At 37.9% G+C, this 12,595-nt stretch overlaps 1 protein-coding gene across 1 annotated transcript in view; it reads right to left on the bottom strand.

The window, feature by feature from the left end:
* Positions 1-12,595, bottom strand: part of LOC124712265 (retinol-binding protein pinta-like) — a 65,762-nt gene that overhangs the window by 6,731 nt on the left and 46,436 nt on the right. The window contains exon 5 of the mRNA XM_047242560.1: positions 664-766. Within this exon, the coding sequence (XP_047098516.1) occupies positions 664-766 (103 nt within the window). The remainder of the gene's footprint in view (positions 1-663; positions 767-12,595) is intronic.

Below are 12,595 nucleotides of genomic sequence, written 5' to 3'. Positions count from 1 at the left end.
GGCTGCAGCCTGGCGTCCATGGAGTGTCCGTCGAACCATTCATGGATGGCATTCCGTTATGCTCAATATCCAGGCCTATAAAAACCACTTCGTCGGCTTTTGTGCCATTCATTCTGCGTATAATGCCCAGAAGCTTTTCATTTGAACTCCATTCTCTGTGAATTAGAAAACTCCATAGTAGTCACCAGGAATCTAACATAGGATCTCTGCTTTGGTGGGTATTAATGCTACACACATAGCACGGAGGCAACCTGTAGCAGTTATCTGTAGACAAACGAACTAGTAGTATGGAAACTGTCTGTAAATTCCTATACAGTTAACCTCAGGAAGTGGGACTGACCAGATGTGTGCCTTTACGGCATGGAAGACTAATCGCTTTATTTGGTTACACGAGTACTTGCGCCCTTCCCCTCACGTGTGTAATTTATAGAGGGATCACCGCTATTTGGAGCAAATGAAAATCCTGGGCAGATATTGCTATTGTACAGAGAGTATCTCAAGAAGCTTTCGAGTAAGGCGCAACGTCGTAAATTTAAGCTCTAGTGTACTTCACTTTTTTTTACGTCGGTAGATACGGTAATAAAAAGATGCATAAGGAAATTACTTTTTTATTCACTTTGAGAATGACGTGAGAGTCGCTAACTGGCAATGGTTTGCACTTACTTTCCAATTTTTCTATAGGCCCAGCTTCTCCTCCGTACTCTTCTGGTAAGATTTTCTTGGGGACGTGCTTATAAAGGGACTCCAGATTGGAATGTATGAAGATCTGAAAAAAAACACGACAAGCATAAATACAAGAACGAAATCCTTTTTTGAAAGCATTACAACGTATGCTAAGGCGTAACACACAATTCAGACACATTCTGGTAACAGTACTTTTTATTCTGTTCTCTGCACAAGTTAACTTCTTTCTACGTAACTTGTTGTTGAAGTCTTAAGTCCGAAAACTGACTTAAAACAGTTCTCAATGAAAATATATCCTGTGCAACCCACAGCCGTTTGAGACTGCTTGCTGTACCCAAAGCCTTAATCTGACTCTACGGCAGTTACCGCCCCCCCCCCCCACCCCTCTCCATTACCAATTACACTATTACTCGACGCTTCATGACATGTGTTATCAAACTATCCATTCTTCTAATCACGCAAGTGACATAATCCTTTTTTCTCCCTAATTTGATATTATGCGTATTCATCAGCTATCCAATATAGCTATTTAATCTTCGGCATTCAGCGCCACGTTTCAAAAGCTTCTGTTCTGTTCATGTCTATTCTGTTTCTCGTCAACATTTCACTTCCATTCAAGGTTGACTCGATAAATATTTTCAGAGAACATTTATATACTACATGTAAAATGTTTCTCTTTTTAAAAGAGTACTTTTCTTGCTGTTACCGGTCTCGAAGTAATGTCTTCCTTTCTATTTCAGCCATCGGCAGTTAGCTTTCATTTACTACTGTTAGTGCCTAATTTCCTAAGAAAAATTGCATTGCCTTCTTTAATTCGACTATATTCCACTAAACTTGCTTTACATTTGTTGAATTTCATCTTCTAAAGTACTAACAAATCCAACAAAGCTGTGCAAAAGTTAAATATGTACGGGAATTGGATATAAATCTTAATCTGAGATATCCTTGGGACTTGTGTCCGGACGCAAGTTTGGTTTCTCATTGTGACTTCGCCCTCTTTGAAGGAATGGAAATGCCGCTCGGGATTAGCCGAGCGGTCTTGGCGTTGCAGTCATGGACTGTGCGGCTGGCCCCGGCGGAGGTTCGAGTCCTCCCTCGGGCGTGGGTGTGTGTGTTTGTCCTTAGGATAATTTAGGTTAAGTAGTGTGTAAGCTTAGGGACTGATGACCTTAGCAGTTAAGTCCCATAAGATTTCACACACATTTGAACATCCCCGTCATGACACCATGCAAAGTTCATCCTTTTGTGCTATATTATTACCTAGCTTAGCGCCTGCTGTTTCGCTCGCGTGTGCTGTATGATCTGCATGCATCGTTTTCTTTAATCGAATTTTTATGTTGTTCACAAATTGCAACACCTAAACTATTCAATGTAACTAAGGGCATAGAAGCATTTTTTTAAAGAAAGGAATGGAACTCCAAATTATAATAAATCGTATAGAACATGATTAATAAATACTGCATTGTTAGTCTGTTTCGTTTTTATTGTTTTTAAGTTTTTTTTTAATTTTTTGTGTACAATGTAATTACAAAACTTCGGAATATGCAACATTTTTCGGTTTTTGAATATTGCGTGGTAAGAGTATGAATTGGTTTTCTAAACTACTAGTTCCTAAATGTGCAACATAAAAATGACCAGTTGACCAATTTGTCATTATTTAAATACCCTGTTACCATAGTTAAAACTGACTTTAAGGAAGAAAACAAAACAGCTCATTTTCACAGAATATCTACAGTGTTATGTACACTGCTGTTGTCGATTGCTCTTTAAAAAATAGATAGCCCACGTTTTAACAGTATAGAGTTGAGTTTTAGTTTTTAGAATGCTGTGTAGTAACAGTTATTGAAAGGATACACATAACCGACAGTAGTAAAATACTCTGATCGTAAATCAGTTCCAACGCATCTGAATGTCCTATATTGAGCCTTCTTTACTGTTGCTACAAACGAAACCTAGATTAGCTTAAACTAAATGCATAAATCGGTTGGGAGCATTGGTATACAAGGTATGAGAGACAGTCCTCCAACTGCTGGGTCTGTGAGGATTGTACCTTCAGTGACACAATTTTCTGTACTTTTAGATCTCTGAACAGGTAGCATTACAAATTTTTGGGAAATTTATAGTGGATAATAATATACAAACCACAAATATTACTTTCCCATTGTACACGTTTTTGAATGAACCTATCTGGAAGAAACAATATAAGTCATGGTTGTGTATAAAACTTTAATATACATGTAAGAAAACTTTTGGCTAATGGTTTAAATACCCAACTATTATTATTATTACTCGACCTCCCCCCACCTGCATGGACCATGGACCTTGCAGTTGGTGGGGAGGGGTGTGTGCCTCAGTGATAAAGATAGCCGTACCGTAGGTGCAATCACAACGGGGGGGTATCCGTTGAGAGGCCAGACAAACGAGTGGTTCCTCAAGATGGGCAGCAGCCTTTTCAGTAGTTGCAGGGGCAACAGTCTGGATGACTGACTGATCTGGCCTTGTAACATTAACCAAAGCGGCCTTGCTGTACTGGTACTGCGAACAGCTGAAAGCAAGGGGAAACTACAGCTATAATTTTTCCCGTGGGCATGCAGCTTCACTGTATGGTTAAAAGATGATTGCGTCCTCTTGGGTAAAATATTCCGGAGGTAAAATAGTCCCCCCATTCGGATCTCCGGGCGTGGACCACTCAGGAGGGCGTTGTTATCAGGAGAAAGAAAACTGGCGTTCTATGGAGCGGAGTGTGGAATGTCAGATCCCGTAATGGGGCAGGTAGGTTAGAAAATTTAAAAAGGGAAATGGATAGGTTTATGTTAGATATGGTGGGAATTAGTGAGGTTCGGTGGCAGGAGGAACAAGACTGTGAATACAGAGCTATAAAACAATAACTAATAGGGATAATGCAGGAATAGGCTTAATAATGAATTAAAAGATAAGAGCACCGGTCAGTTACTACGAACAGCATAGTGAAAGCATTACAGAAGCCAAGATTGACACGAACCACACCTACCACAGTAGTAAAAGTTTATATGCCAACTAGCTCTGCAGATGACGAAGAGATTGAAGAAATGTATGGTGCGATAAAAGAAATTAATCAGACAGTGAAGGGAAACGGAAATTTAATAGTCATGGCGGACTGGATTTCGATAGTAGGAAAAGGAAGAGAAGGAAAAGTAGTAGGTGAATAGGGACTGGGGATAAGGAATGAAAGAAGCAGCTGCCTGGTAGAATTTTGCGCAGAGCATAACTTAATCATAGCTAACACCTGGTTTAAGATTCATGAATGAAGGTTGTATTCGTGGAAGAGGCCCGGAGACACTGGAAAGTTTCAGATAGATAATACAATTGTAAGACAGTGATTTAGGAAACAGGTTTTAAACTGTAACACATTTCCAGGGGCAAGATGTGCACTAACCATACTCTATTGGTTATGAACTGTAGGTTAAAACTGAAAAACATGCAAAAAGGTGGGAATTTAAGCAGATAGAACCTGTATAAACTGAAAGAACCAGAGATTCTAGAGAGTTTCAGGGAGAACATTGGGGAATCATTGACAATAACGGCGTAAAGAAATACAGTAGGAGAAGAATGGGTAGCTTTGAGAGATGAAATAGTGAAGGCAACAGAGGATCAAGTAGGTGAAAAGACGAGGGCTAGTAGAAATCATTGGGTAACACAAGAGATATTGAATTTATTGATTAAAGAAAAAAATATAAAAATTCAGTAAATGGAGTAGGCAAAAAAGAATACAAACGTCTCAAAAATGAGATCGACAGGAAGTGCAAATTGGCTAATCAGGGACGGCTATAGGATAAATGTAAGGATGTAGAGTCATATATCACTAGGGGTAAGATAGATATTGCCTACAGGAAAATTAAGGAGACCTTTTGAGAAAAGAGAACCACTTGTATAACTATCAAGAGCTCAGATGGAAAACCAGTTCTGAGCAATGAAGGGAAAGCAGAAAGTTGGAAGGAGTATATAGAGGCTCTATACAAGGGTAATGTACTTGAAGGCAATATTATGATAATGGAATAGGACGTAAGTGAAGATGAAATTGGAAATATGGTACTGAAGAGTTTGACAGAGCACTGAAAGACCTAAGTCGGAACAAGGCCCTTGGAGTAGACAACATTCCATTAGAGCTAGTGAAAGCCTAGGGAGAACCAGTTATGACAAACCTCTACGTGAAATATCCTCATACTTCAAGAAGTATCTAATAATTCCAATCCTGAAGGAAGCAGGTGCTGACAGATGCGAAAATTACCGAACTATCAGTTCAATAAGTCACGGCTGCAAAATACTAACGAAAATTCTTTACAGACGAATTAAAAAACCGGTAGAAGCCGAGGTTGGGGAAGATCAATTCGGATTCCGTAGAAATGTTGGAAATCATTAGGCAATACTAACCCTCCGACTTATCGTAGAAGATAGGTTAAGGAAATGCAAACCCACGTTTGTAGCATTTGTGGACTTAGAGAAAGCTTTTGACAATGTTGACTGGAATATTCTCTTTCAAATTCTGAAGGTGGCAGCGGTCAAATACAGGGAACGAATGGCTATTTACAATTTGTACAGAAACCAGATGGCAGTTATAAGAGTCGAGGCGCATGGAAAGGAAGCAGTGGTTGGGAAGGTAGTGGGACAGTGTTGTAGCCTATCCCCGATGTTATTATATCTGTATACTGAGCAAGCAGTAATGGAAAAAAAAGAAAAAATTGGAGTAGGAATTAAAATGCATGGAGAAAAAATAAAAACTTTGTCGTTTGCCGATGTCATTGTAATTGTGTCAGAGACAGCAAAGGACCTGAAAGAGCAGTTGAACGGAATGGACAGCGTGTTGAAAGGAGAATATAAGATGAACATCAACAAAAGCAAAGCGAGGGTAGTGGATTGTAGTCAAATTAAATCAGGTGATGCAGAGGGAATGAGATTAGGAAATGGGACACTTGAAATAGTAGATGAGTATTGCCATTTGGGGAGCAAAATCACTGATGATGGTCGAAGTAGAGAGGATATAAAATGTAAACTGGCAATATCACGAAATGCGTTTCTGAAGAAGAGAAATTTGCTAACATCGAGTATAGATTTAAGTGTCAGGAAGTCTTTTCTAAAAGTATTTGTATGGAGTGGAGCCATTTATGGATGTGAAACCTGGACGATAAATAATTTAGACATGAAGAGAAAAGAAGCTTTCGAAATGTGGTGCTACGGATGAATGCTGAAGATTAGATGGGTAGACTACATAACTAATGAGGAGGTACTGAATGGAATTGGGGAGTAGAGCAATTTGTGGCACAGCTTGACTAGAAGAAGGGATCGGTTGGTAGGACATGTTCTGAGGCTTCAAGGAATCCCCAATTTAGTAGTGGAAGGCAGCGTGGAGGATAAAAGTAGTGGAGACATACCAAGAGATGAATACACTAAACACATTCAGAAGGATGTAGGGTGCAGTAGTTACTTGGAGATGAAGAAGCTTGCACAGGATAGAGTAGCATGGAGAGCTGCATCAAACCAGTCTCTGGACTGAAGACCACAACAACAACAACAACAACAACATTATTGAATCCAACTGTAAGAAAAAATATGGTCATTTCCACAGCACAGCACGGCCTTTTCTATCTCACCATCAGTTTTAACGTTGTTATGTAAAAAAAAATATTAATCTACGTCCGTTCCAATGTTTATTAGAGTGTCATTAAAAAATCTGAAGTAAATCTGTTAAGAACTTTTAGAGTCTTTTGGAAACAATATTTCCCATTTGTATACAGACTGTCAGTATAAATTTTCGTGGCAGTAACAATACTATTCAGCTGGTCTTCGAAGACCTGTGCCACCTCTGACAGAATCACAATATCATTGACAAACAACATCATTTCATTTCTTCTCCGTGAACTTTAGTTCCAACTCCAAGGTTCACACTGATTTACTTTAGCAGTTGACCAGCGTACAGTCTGAATAACAAGGGGACGCATTACAGCCCTGTATCACTCCCTCGTCAACTGTTGTCTCGCTTTCATGTACTTCAATTCTTGTAACTACTGTCTGCTTTTCTGTTTAGTTTGTAGTTAACTTTTGTGCTATAATACATAACTTTGCTAAAGTGACGTGTTACAGGAAGCCTACGTTACCAACTTATGATTACTGTGACAGTGAGGAGTACTTTTATTAGTAACAAATAAGAACTGTTGGGCCTGGTACCATTTTTAGAGTAAATTTTGTTAAGATAAGTTATTGTAACAATAATGTCACACGGTTAGCACAAGAAATAAGAGATAACGTGTGATCTTACAAACATTTGCTCCTATTGTAATGTGTTGGAACCATGTAAAATTAACCAAAAAGATAAATATAAATTGTTGTGTGGTTTTATTTTGGAGAACTGATGATTCATCAAACAGTTCGATATACATGTCCCTACTACAGCAGTTAATGACATAGTATGGTATTTACACAAAAGCTATACACACTTTGGAATATGCATGTGTACTAAGAATACAGTAAAATTTTGCTATTTTAGAAATTTAAGTGGGAAGGTGAAGGAAAAATTATGTACTTGTGACTTACATCACTGAGTTAAAGACTGTAGTAATGCTCTGAATTTCATAATGTATCCAGTAGTGCCAAAGGCATTAAATACCTTAACAGTCACTGATCTATTTGATCCTTCACCCAGACGTAGAGTATTTTTGTAGCAACTTTATGTTGGTCAAAAGACTTGAACCTATATCCCATTAAAATAGCAAAGGCAGGTACAGTGTTTTAACCGTTTACAAGAATATTTTGCAAGTACAGAGGAACCAAGATCGATACTTGCAGGTAATGGTACACAATTTGTAAGCCATAATTTTAAGGCATCCTTAGCATGGGAAGAATTACAGTATAGTACTACTTCCAAATACCATCCTTAGTCGAAGAGTTCGTTATGGGTAATGATGTTGTGAGGACTTCGTAGAAAGTATTGCTGATGTAAACATACTACATGGGCTTAAACAATTCCCAAGTTACAAGTGATATTAGACGAGTTACCTCATTTGTGTATTGTTCTTTTACCAGTGGGAGTGGTGAACAGAAAATTTATTGGAGACGCGTTGTTAAAGATATATCGATATCCACAAGGACAATATGCACAAATATTGGAAAAGTAAGTAAAGAAAAGTGATGAAATTAGAGTGAAAGAGCGTAACAGTTACGCTGCAAGGACAAATTTTGAGATGACTGACTAATGTTACACAAAGCTCATAATCATATTGCTTTGAAAAATGAGTTAAAGAAAAGTTCTCAAATTAGAGTGAAGGAGCATAATAGTCATGCTGCAGTGGTAAATTTCGAGGTGAATGATATTGTATCAGCCAAAGCTTATCATCATAGTTCTAATACAATGAAACAAGCTATCAAGGTTTTTTAACAGACCTGGAGGTCCACATCAGGTGGCTGGCGTTCCCCATGCAACAGCAGTGTTCCTTGTAGATTCATTAAAGAGTAAGGAAAAGGGAATTTAAAATATAGCTATGATGGAACGGTTCATAACATAAAGAGTCCTATGAGGATCCAGTTGCTCATTATATTACAACCTATGTCTACGTAATGATCTCTTCATCTTTTACTGTTTTTCGATTAATTATGTTTTGTTCCACTATCCTATGTTCATTACTCACATAACGAAACACATACATTGATAATTTTATGTAGTTGATATGAATGTGTGATAAATCAATGGAAGGTATCATACAGGTTAGTGACATTTTGTTGAGGAAGAGAGGAACAGGAAGGACAAGAACTACTAAATTATCACTGCATGAAATGCTGACGTCCAGATTATACCACAAAAGAGATCTTGAAGGTCCATCATGACCAAGACTTGGTCACTATTAATGGAGTGTAGAGGAATACTTGAAACATGGAGAAAAAAAAAACAATCAAGAGGGTATGAATTTGTTATAAAGCAGGAGTTAGTGCCGCTTAGAACACATCAGTAAAGAGGAGAATAGACAGATGTGGGATGATAAACAGGATACTGCACCCATATGTATAAACTGTGTGATGAATAGGATATGTAGACCAAGAAAGGAGGACCTACACATGAAATGAGGAGACCGGATATATAGGGATACTACTGTTGTGAAAACTTGATGATAGTTAGGAAGCAGACTTCTGAAGAAAGGTTACTGGTTCATTGGCATACTACGCCATTATAATTAAACAACCGAACTACTAAGCTCAGCAGATGATTTTAGATACAAGTTTAAAATTATACTATCTCTTTCTCTGTGTTCTTACTCTCATAAAATATAGCCTGTACTCTGTCCCTGTTTACGTTCAAGTTACTAGTTAAATCCCATGAAAAATTAGGATATTCAAATAGACAAACAGGCAGAAACGACGGTTTGACAGTTCCTATATTAGTTTGGACACCATGGACGACACTGTTTGGAAGTTTTTATTTTTGTTTGTGCATACAAACTGGCATGGACGGATGCAGCGTATTTTCAAGAAGGGACGACGATGAAAGTTTCACCACACGTCGGCGGTGCTTACTAGCTTGGCAGTTATTCCGTGCTGAAGCGTCCCGGCTTGGAGGACAGCGCGTTATCGAGTGAAGAGCTCCGTGACAATGAAGACGACGTCACCGCAGAACAACATAGACTTTCGTTATCTGTCACATAAATATTACCATTCTGAGGTTGTATCTCGAGTTATCAATTTGACTTTTCACAATGACACTAATGTCTTGTTCCTTCTAAGGAGACGATGATGTACAGACTCATCTGATTTGAGAATAGGAAAACATTTCCCGTTTATTTTAAGGGTGTGGTATTGCTGTACTCTTGACCTCCAGCGACTGATGCACAGTTTGGTAACGAAGTCCTAGCTTTTCAAGATTGGCGGTCATGAAGAAATAGTAAGGTGAGCAAAAACAAATTAATGGTCTGAAGTTATAGATAACGGGAAAACTAGTCATCAACAGGCGCCCTTGTAACAGGAACTAGAATAAGCGTTGCTGGAAATGAACCATATTAATGAAGAATGATAATATTAGTAACCATAAAATGGAATTATTGAAGATTTGTGATATTTTATCGAAGATATATTGGAGTTTATCGTTTGTGTCATTGACAACTGAGTCAGAATCTGTAACTATGACGACGTGCACAAGCCATTATAATCATTGGTGATAAAAACAATGGAGAATAAATTGTTTGACGATACATAGGAACTAAATAAATCGACAATATATGAGAACGTACGACGCAGAAGGATTTTAAGAAGTCTATAAATCAGAGGACCAGCCACCATGATTTCTAAGAACTTCAATTGCTTCGTCACTTCCACAATGACGCCCCAACAGCCGACAGTAATCACTACTGCTGGTGGCTAAAGTACAGCAATTTAGGACGGCCAAAGCAGCGACTTCCCGTCGTCGTCACGACGTGGCAATACACACAAGCATTGGTTGGTGAGCTGTGTTCAAGCCAGTTTGAATTTATTTATTTTATTGTGACGGCAGTGTGTGTTGTGGTGTAATTAAAGTGCATTTGTGTCCAGAAGTATTTTTGTTAACATAGTTAACTACTCTCTATAATAGTGATCGAAGTAGTTTATCGTAAATTTGTTATCACTGCCAGTGAGAACCAGGAAGGTGGAGAACGTGTTGAAAGCTTCTGCTGATTTAGCTGTTAGACAGTATTAAAGCAAGTATGATGGCTCAAGGTGATGAATTGGGAGCTACACTGGATACTACTAACATGAACATAGGCGCGCAAGGTACTAAGCTAGATGCAAATAAGAATAAATTAAATCTGACCATCGATGCACAAGGTATTAGATTCGAGAAAGGACTTGTTGAAACAAATGCTCAGACTATTGTTAAGTTAAATAATTAGTTGCATAGTGCATGGACCGGCTTAAAATTAGAGTTAACAGTTGTTTCAGGAATCAGATGAAGATACACAACTGACTGACGAAACGAAAAACTGAAAACAGATAATGAGATAGTCAAACGGCAATCCGCTATTACTACTTTAACATAGGAGTTACATTCTCAGTTGTTTAAGCAGTGTGATTTGGTAAAAGGGACGCAAATAAAGATTTAAAACAGATATTCGCTTATGAAATTTGTTGTTAATAACACGTCAAACTTTAAAAATGATAACAAAGTGCATAGCTACAACACTAGAAGAAAGGATGATCCTCACAATTCTGGGTTAAATCTGACTCTGGCACAGAAAGCGGTGAATTACGCTGCCACAAAAGTCTTTGTTCATTTACAAAATAGCATTAGAAGTCTGACAGACAGCCAGCCAACCAGCATTTAAAAACAAATTAAAAGAATTTCTGAAGAACAAATCTTTCTAGTCTTTACATGAATTTTTAGCTATGAAGTAGAAAGAGAGAAAGAGAGAGAGAGAGAGAGAGAGAGAAAGAGATTAACTTTATCTTGTAAAGAAACCTTATGTTAAACTGACACATTCCTCATCATTACGAAATGTCATATTCATGATACGTGGAATTAGTAAGATTTTGCTTAACAAGAGATACAGATGTATATAGGCATATCTCAGATACAGCTGTCTGGTTATAAGTTACAGGGCAGAACAATGAATCCGACGGAACTGCAATATCAGGCTCGACGCCTGCAACTTTTGTGGAGCATGCTAGTGATTTAATGGAACAAAAGGTGCAGGAGAAGATCGAATCGTCTGACAGTATACCTCATTCATCAGAAGGTACAACAATAACAAAGGCTGAATTAAAAAGGTAGTTGCATGAATTGGTGATATAATAGAGAGAGATTTGCTGATAATTCTGGATTCCCTGCAGAATTATTAGAAGAATAACGTCAATAAAGTGGGTGGAATTTATTCAGACAATTTCTTAAATTGAAATCGGACGGAGATATACATCCCACCTATTTTAAGAGTATTTTCCAGATCACTGTCTAAATGTTCTGATGACTCAAAGAAAATTGATTTTGTCCTCAGTCATTTGGAAGGGGGTGCTGTTATATCTAGAACCGCTAATTTGGAAGTCTAGACCTCTTTCAGTGACTGCCAAGACAAATTTATAAGAAGTGCTGGTCGTTATGTACACAGGAAACGTTAACACTTTACTTCGAAGATCCAACGCTTAGATGATGTTTTCCTAAGTATTGGTTCCCATATGAGGAAATAACTTTGATATCATGGTTGTATGACTGTGAACAGTTAATTAACTTTTAGTGAGGGGCGTTTAGTGAGTTAAGCCCGAAGGAGCTATTCCCCGGGAGAAAACTCGATAATTATAATTAAAACCGTCATCCACCATGGTTTCAAGGAAAAATTGAAAGTAAATACTTCATGGTAAGGAAACAGAAGAATAACAAAGTAAATAGTAAATGGCGTAACAAGACTCAGACATCTAATTCGAATAATATAAACAACGGGAGTACAAATATGTCAATTGACATGTCGTTTTTGTAACAGTCGCCGGAAAACAATGGACGTTCTGGGCTAGGGCCCAGGCTTCAGGAAATGACAATGGAACAGCAGGTCCTCACGTGGAGAAAACATTAGTCCTCATATGGAAAGATGTTACTCAAAGGATGGGAAGTAAATTCCAGGAAGGAATGAGAAATATCATGATATATTTTGTAAAACAATTCGATATTCACTTATATTCTGAGAGTCGAACATCATTAATCTCACAGGATTTGCTGTAAGAAATTGAAAAAACGATCCTTGTCCAATATTACTAGTAACTGCAGTATTAGCTCAGAGAATTATCAGTTGTAAAGGAAAACAAGTCACAGATGAAATGCGGCTACATTTTATCACTAATACATTCACTCTTTATTAGACATTGCTAGTTGTACCTAATTTAAACCTAGATGTACTCTTAGGCTTAGACTGGCTAATTTAATACAATACTGCTA

Source organism: Schistocerca piceifrons, chromosome 8 (genome assembly GCF_021461385.2).
Source record: "Schistocerca piceifrons isolate TAMUIC-IGC-003096 chromosome 8, iqSchPice1.1, whole genome shotgun sequence".
Lineage (NCBI taxonomy): Eukaryota > Metazoa > Arthropoda > Insecta > Orthoptera > Acrididae > Schistocerca > Schistocerca piceifrons.
This window is presented reverse-complemented; position numbering and strand designations above follow the sequence as displayed.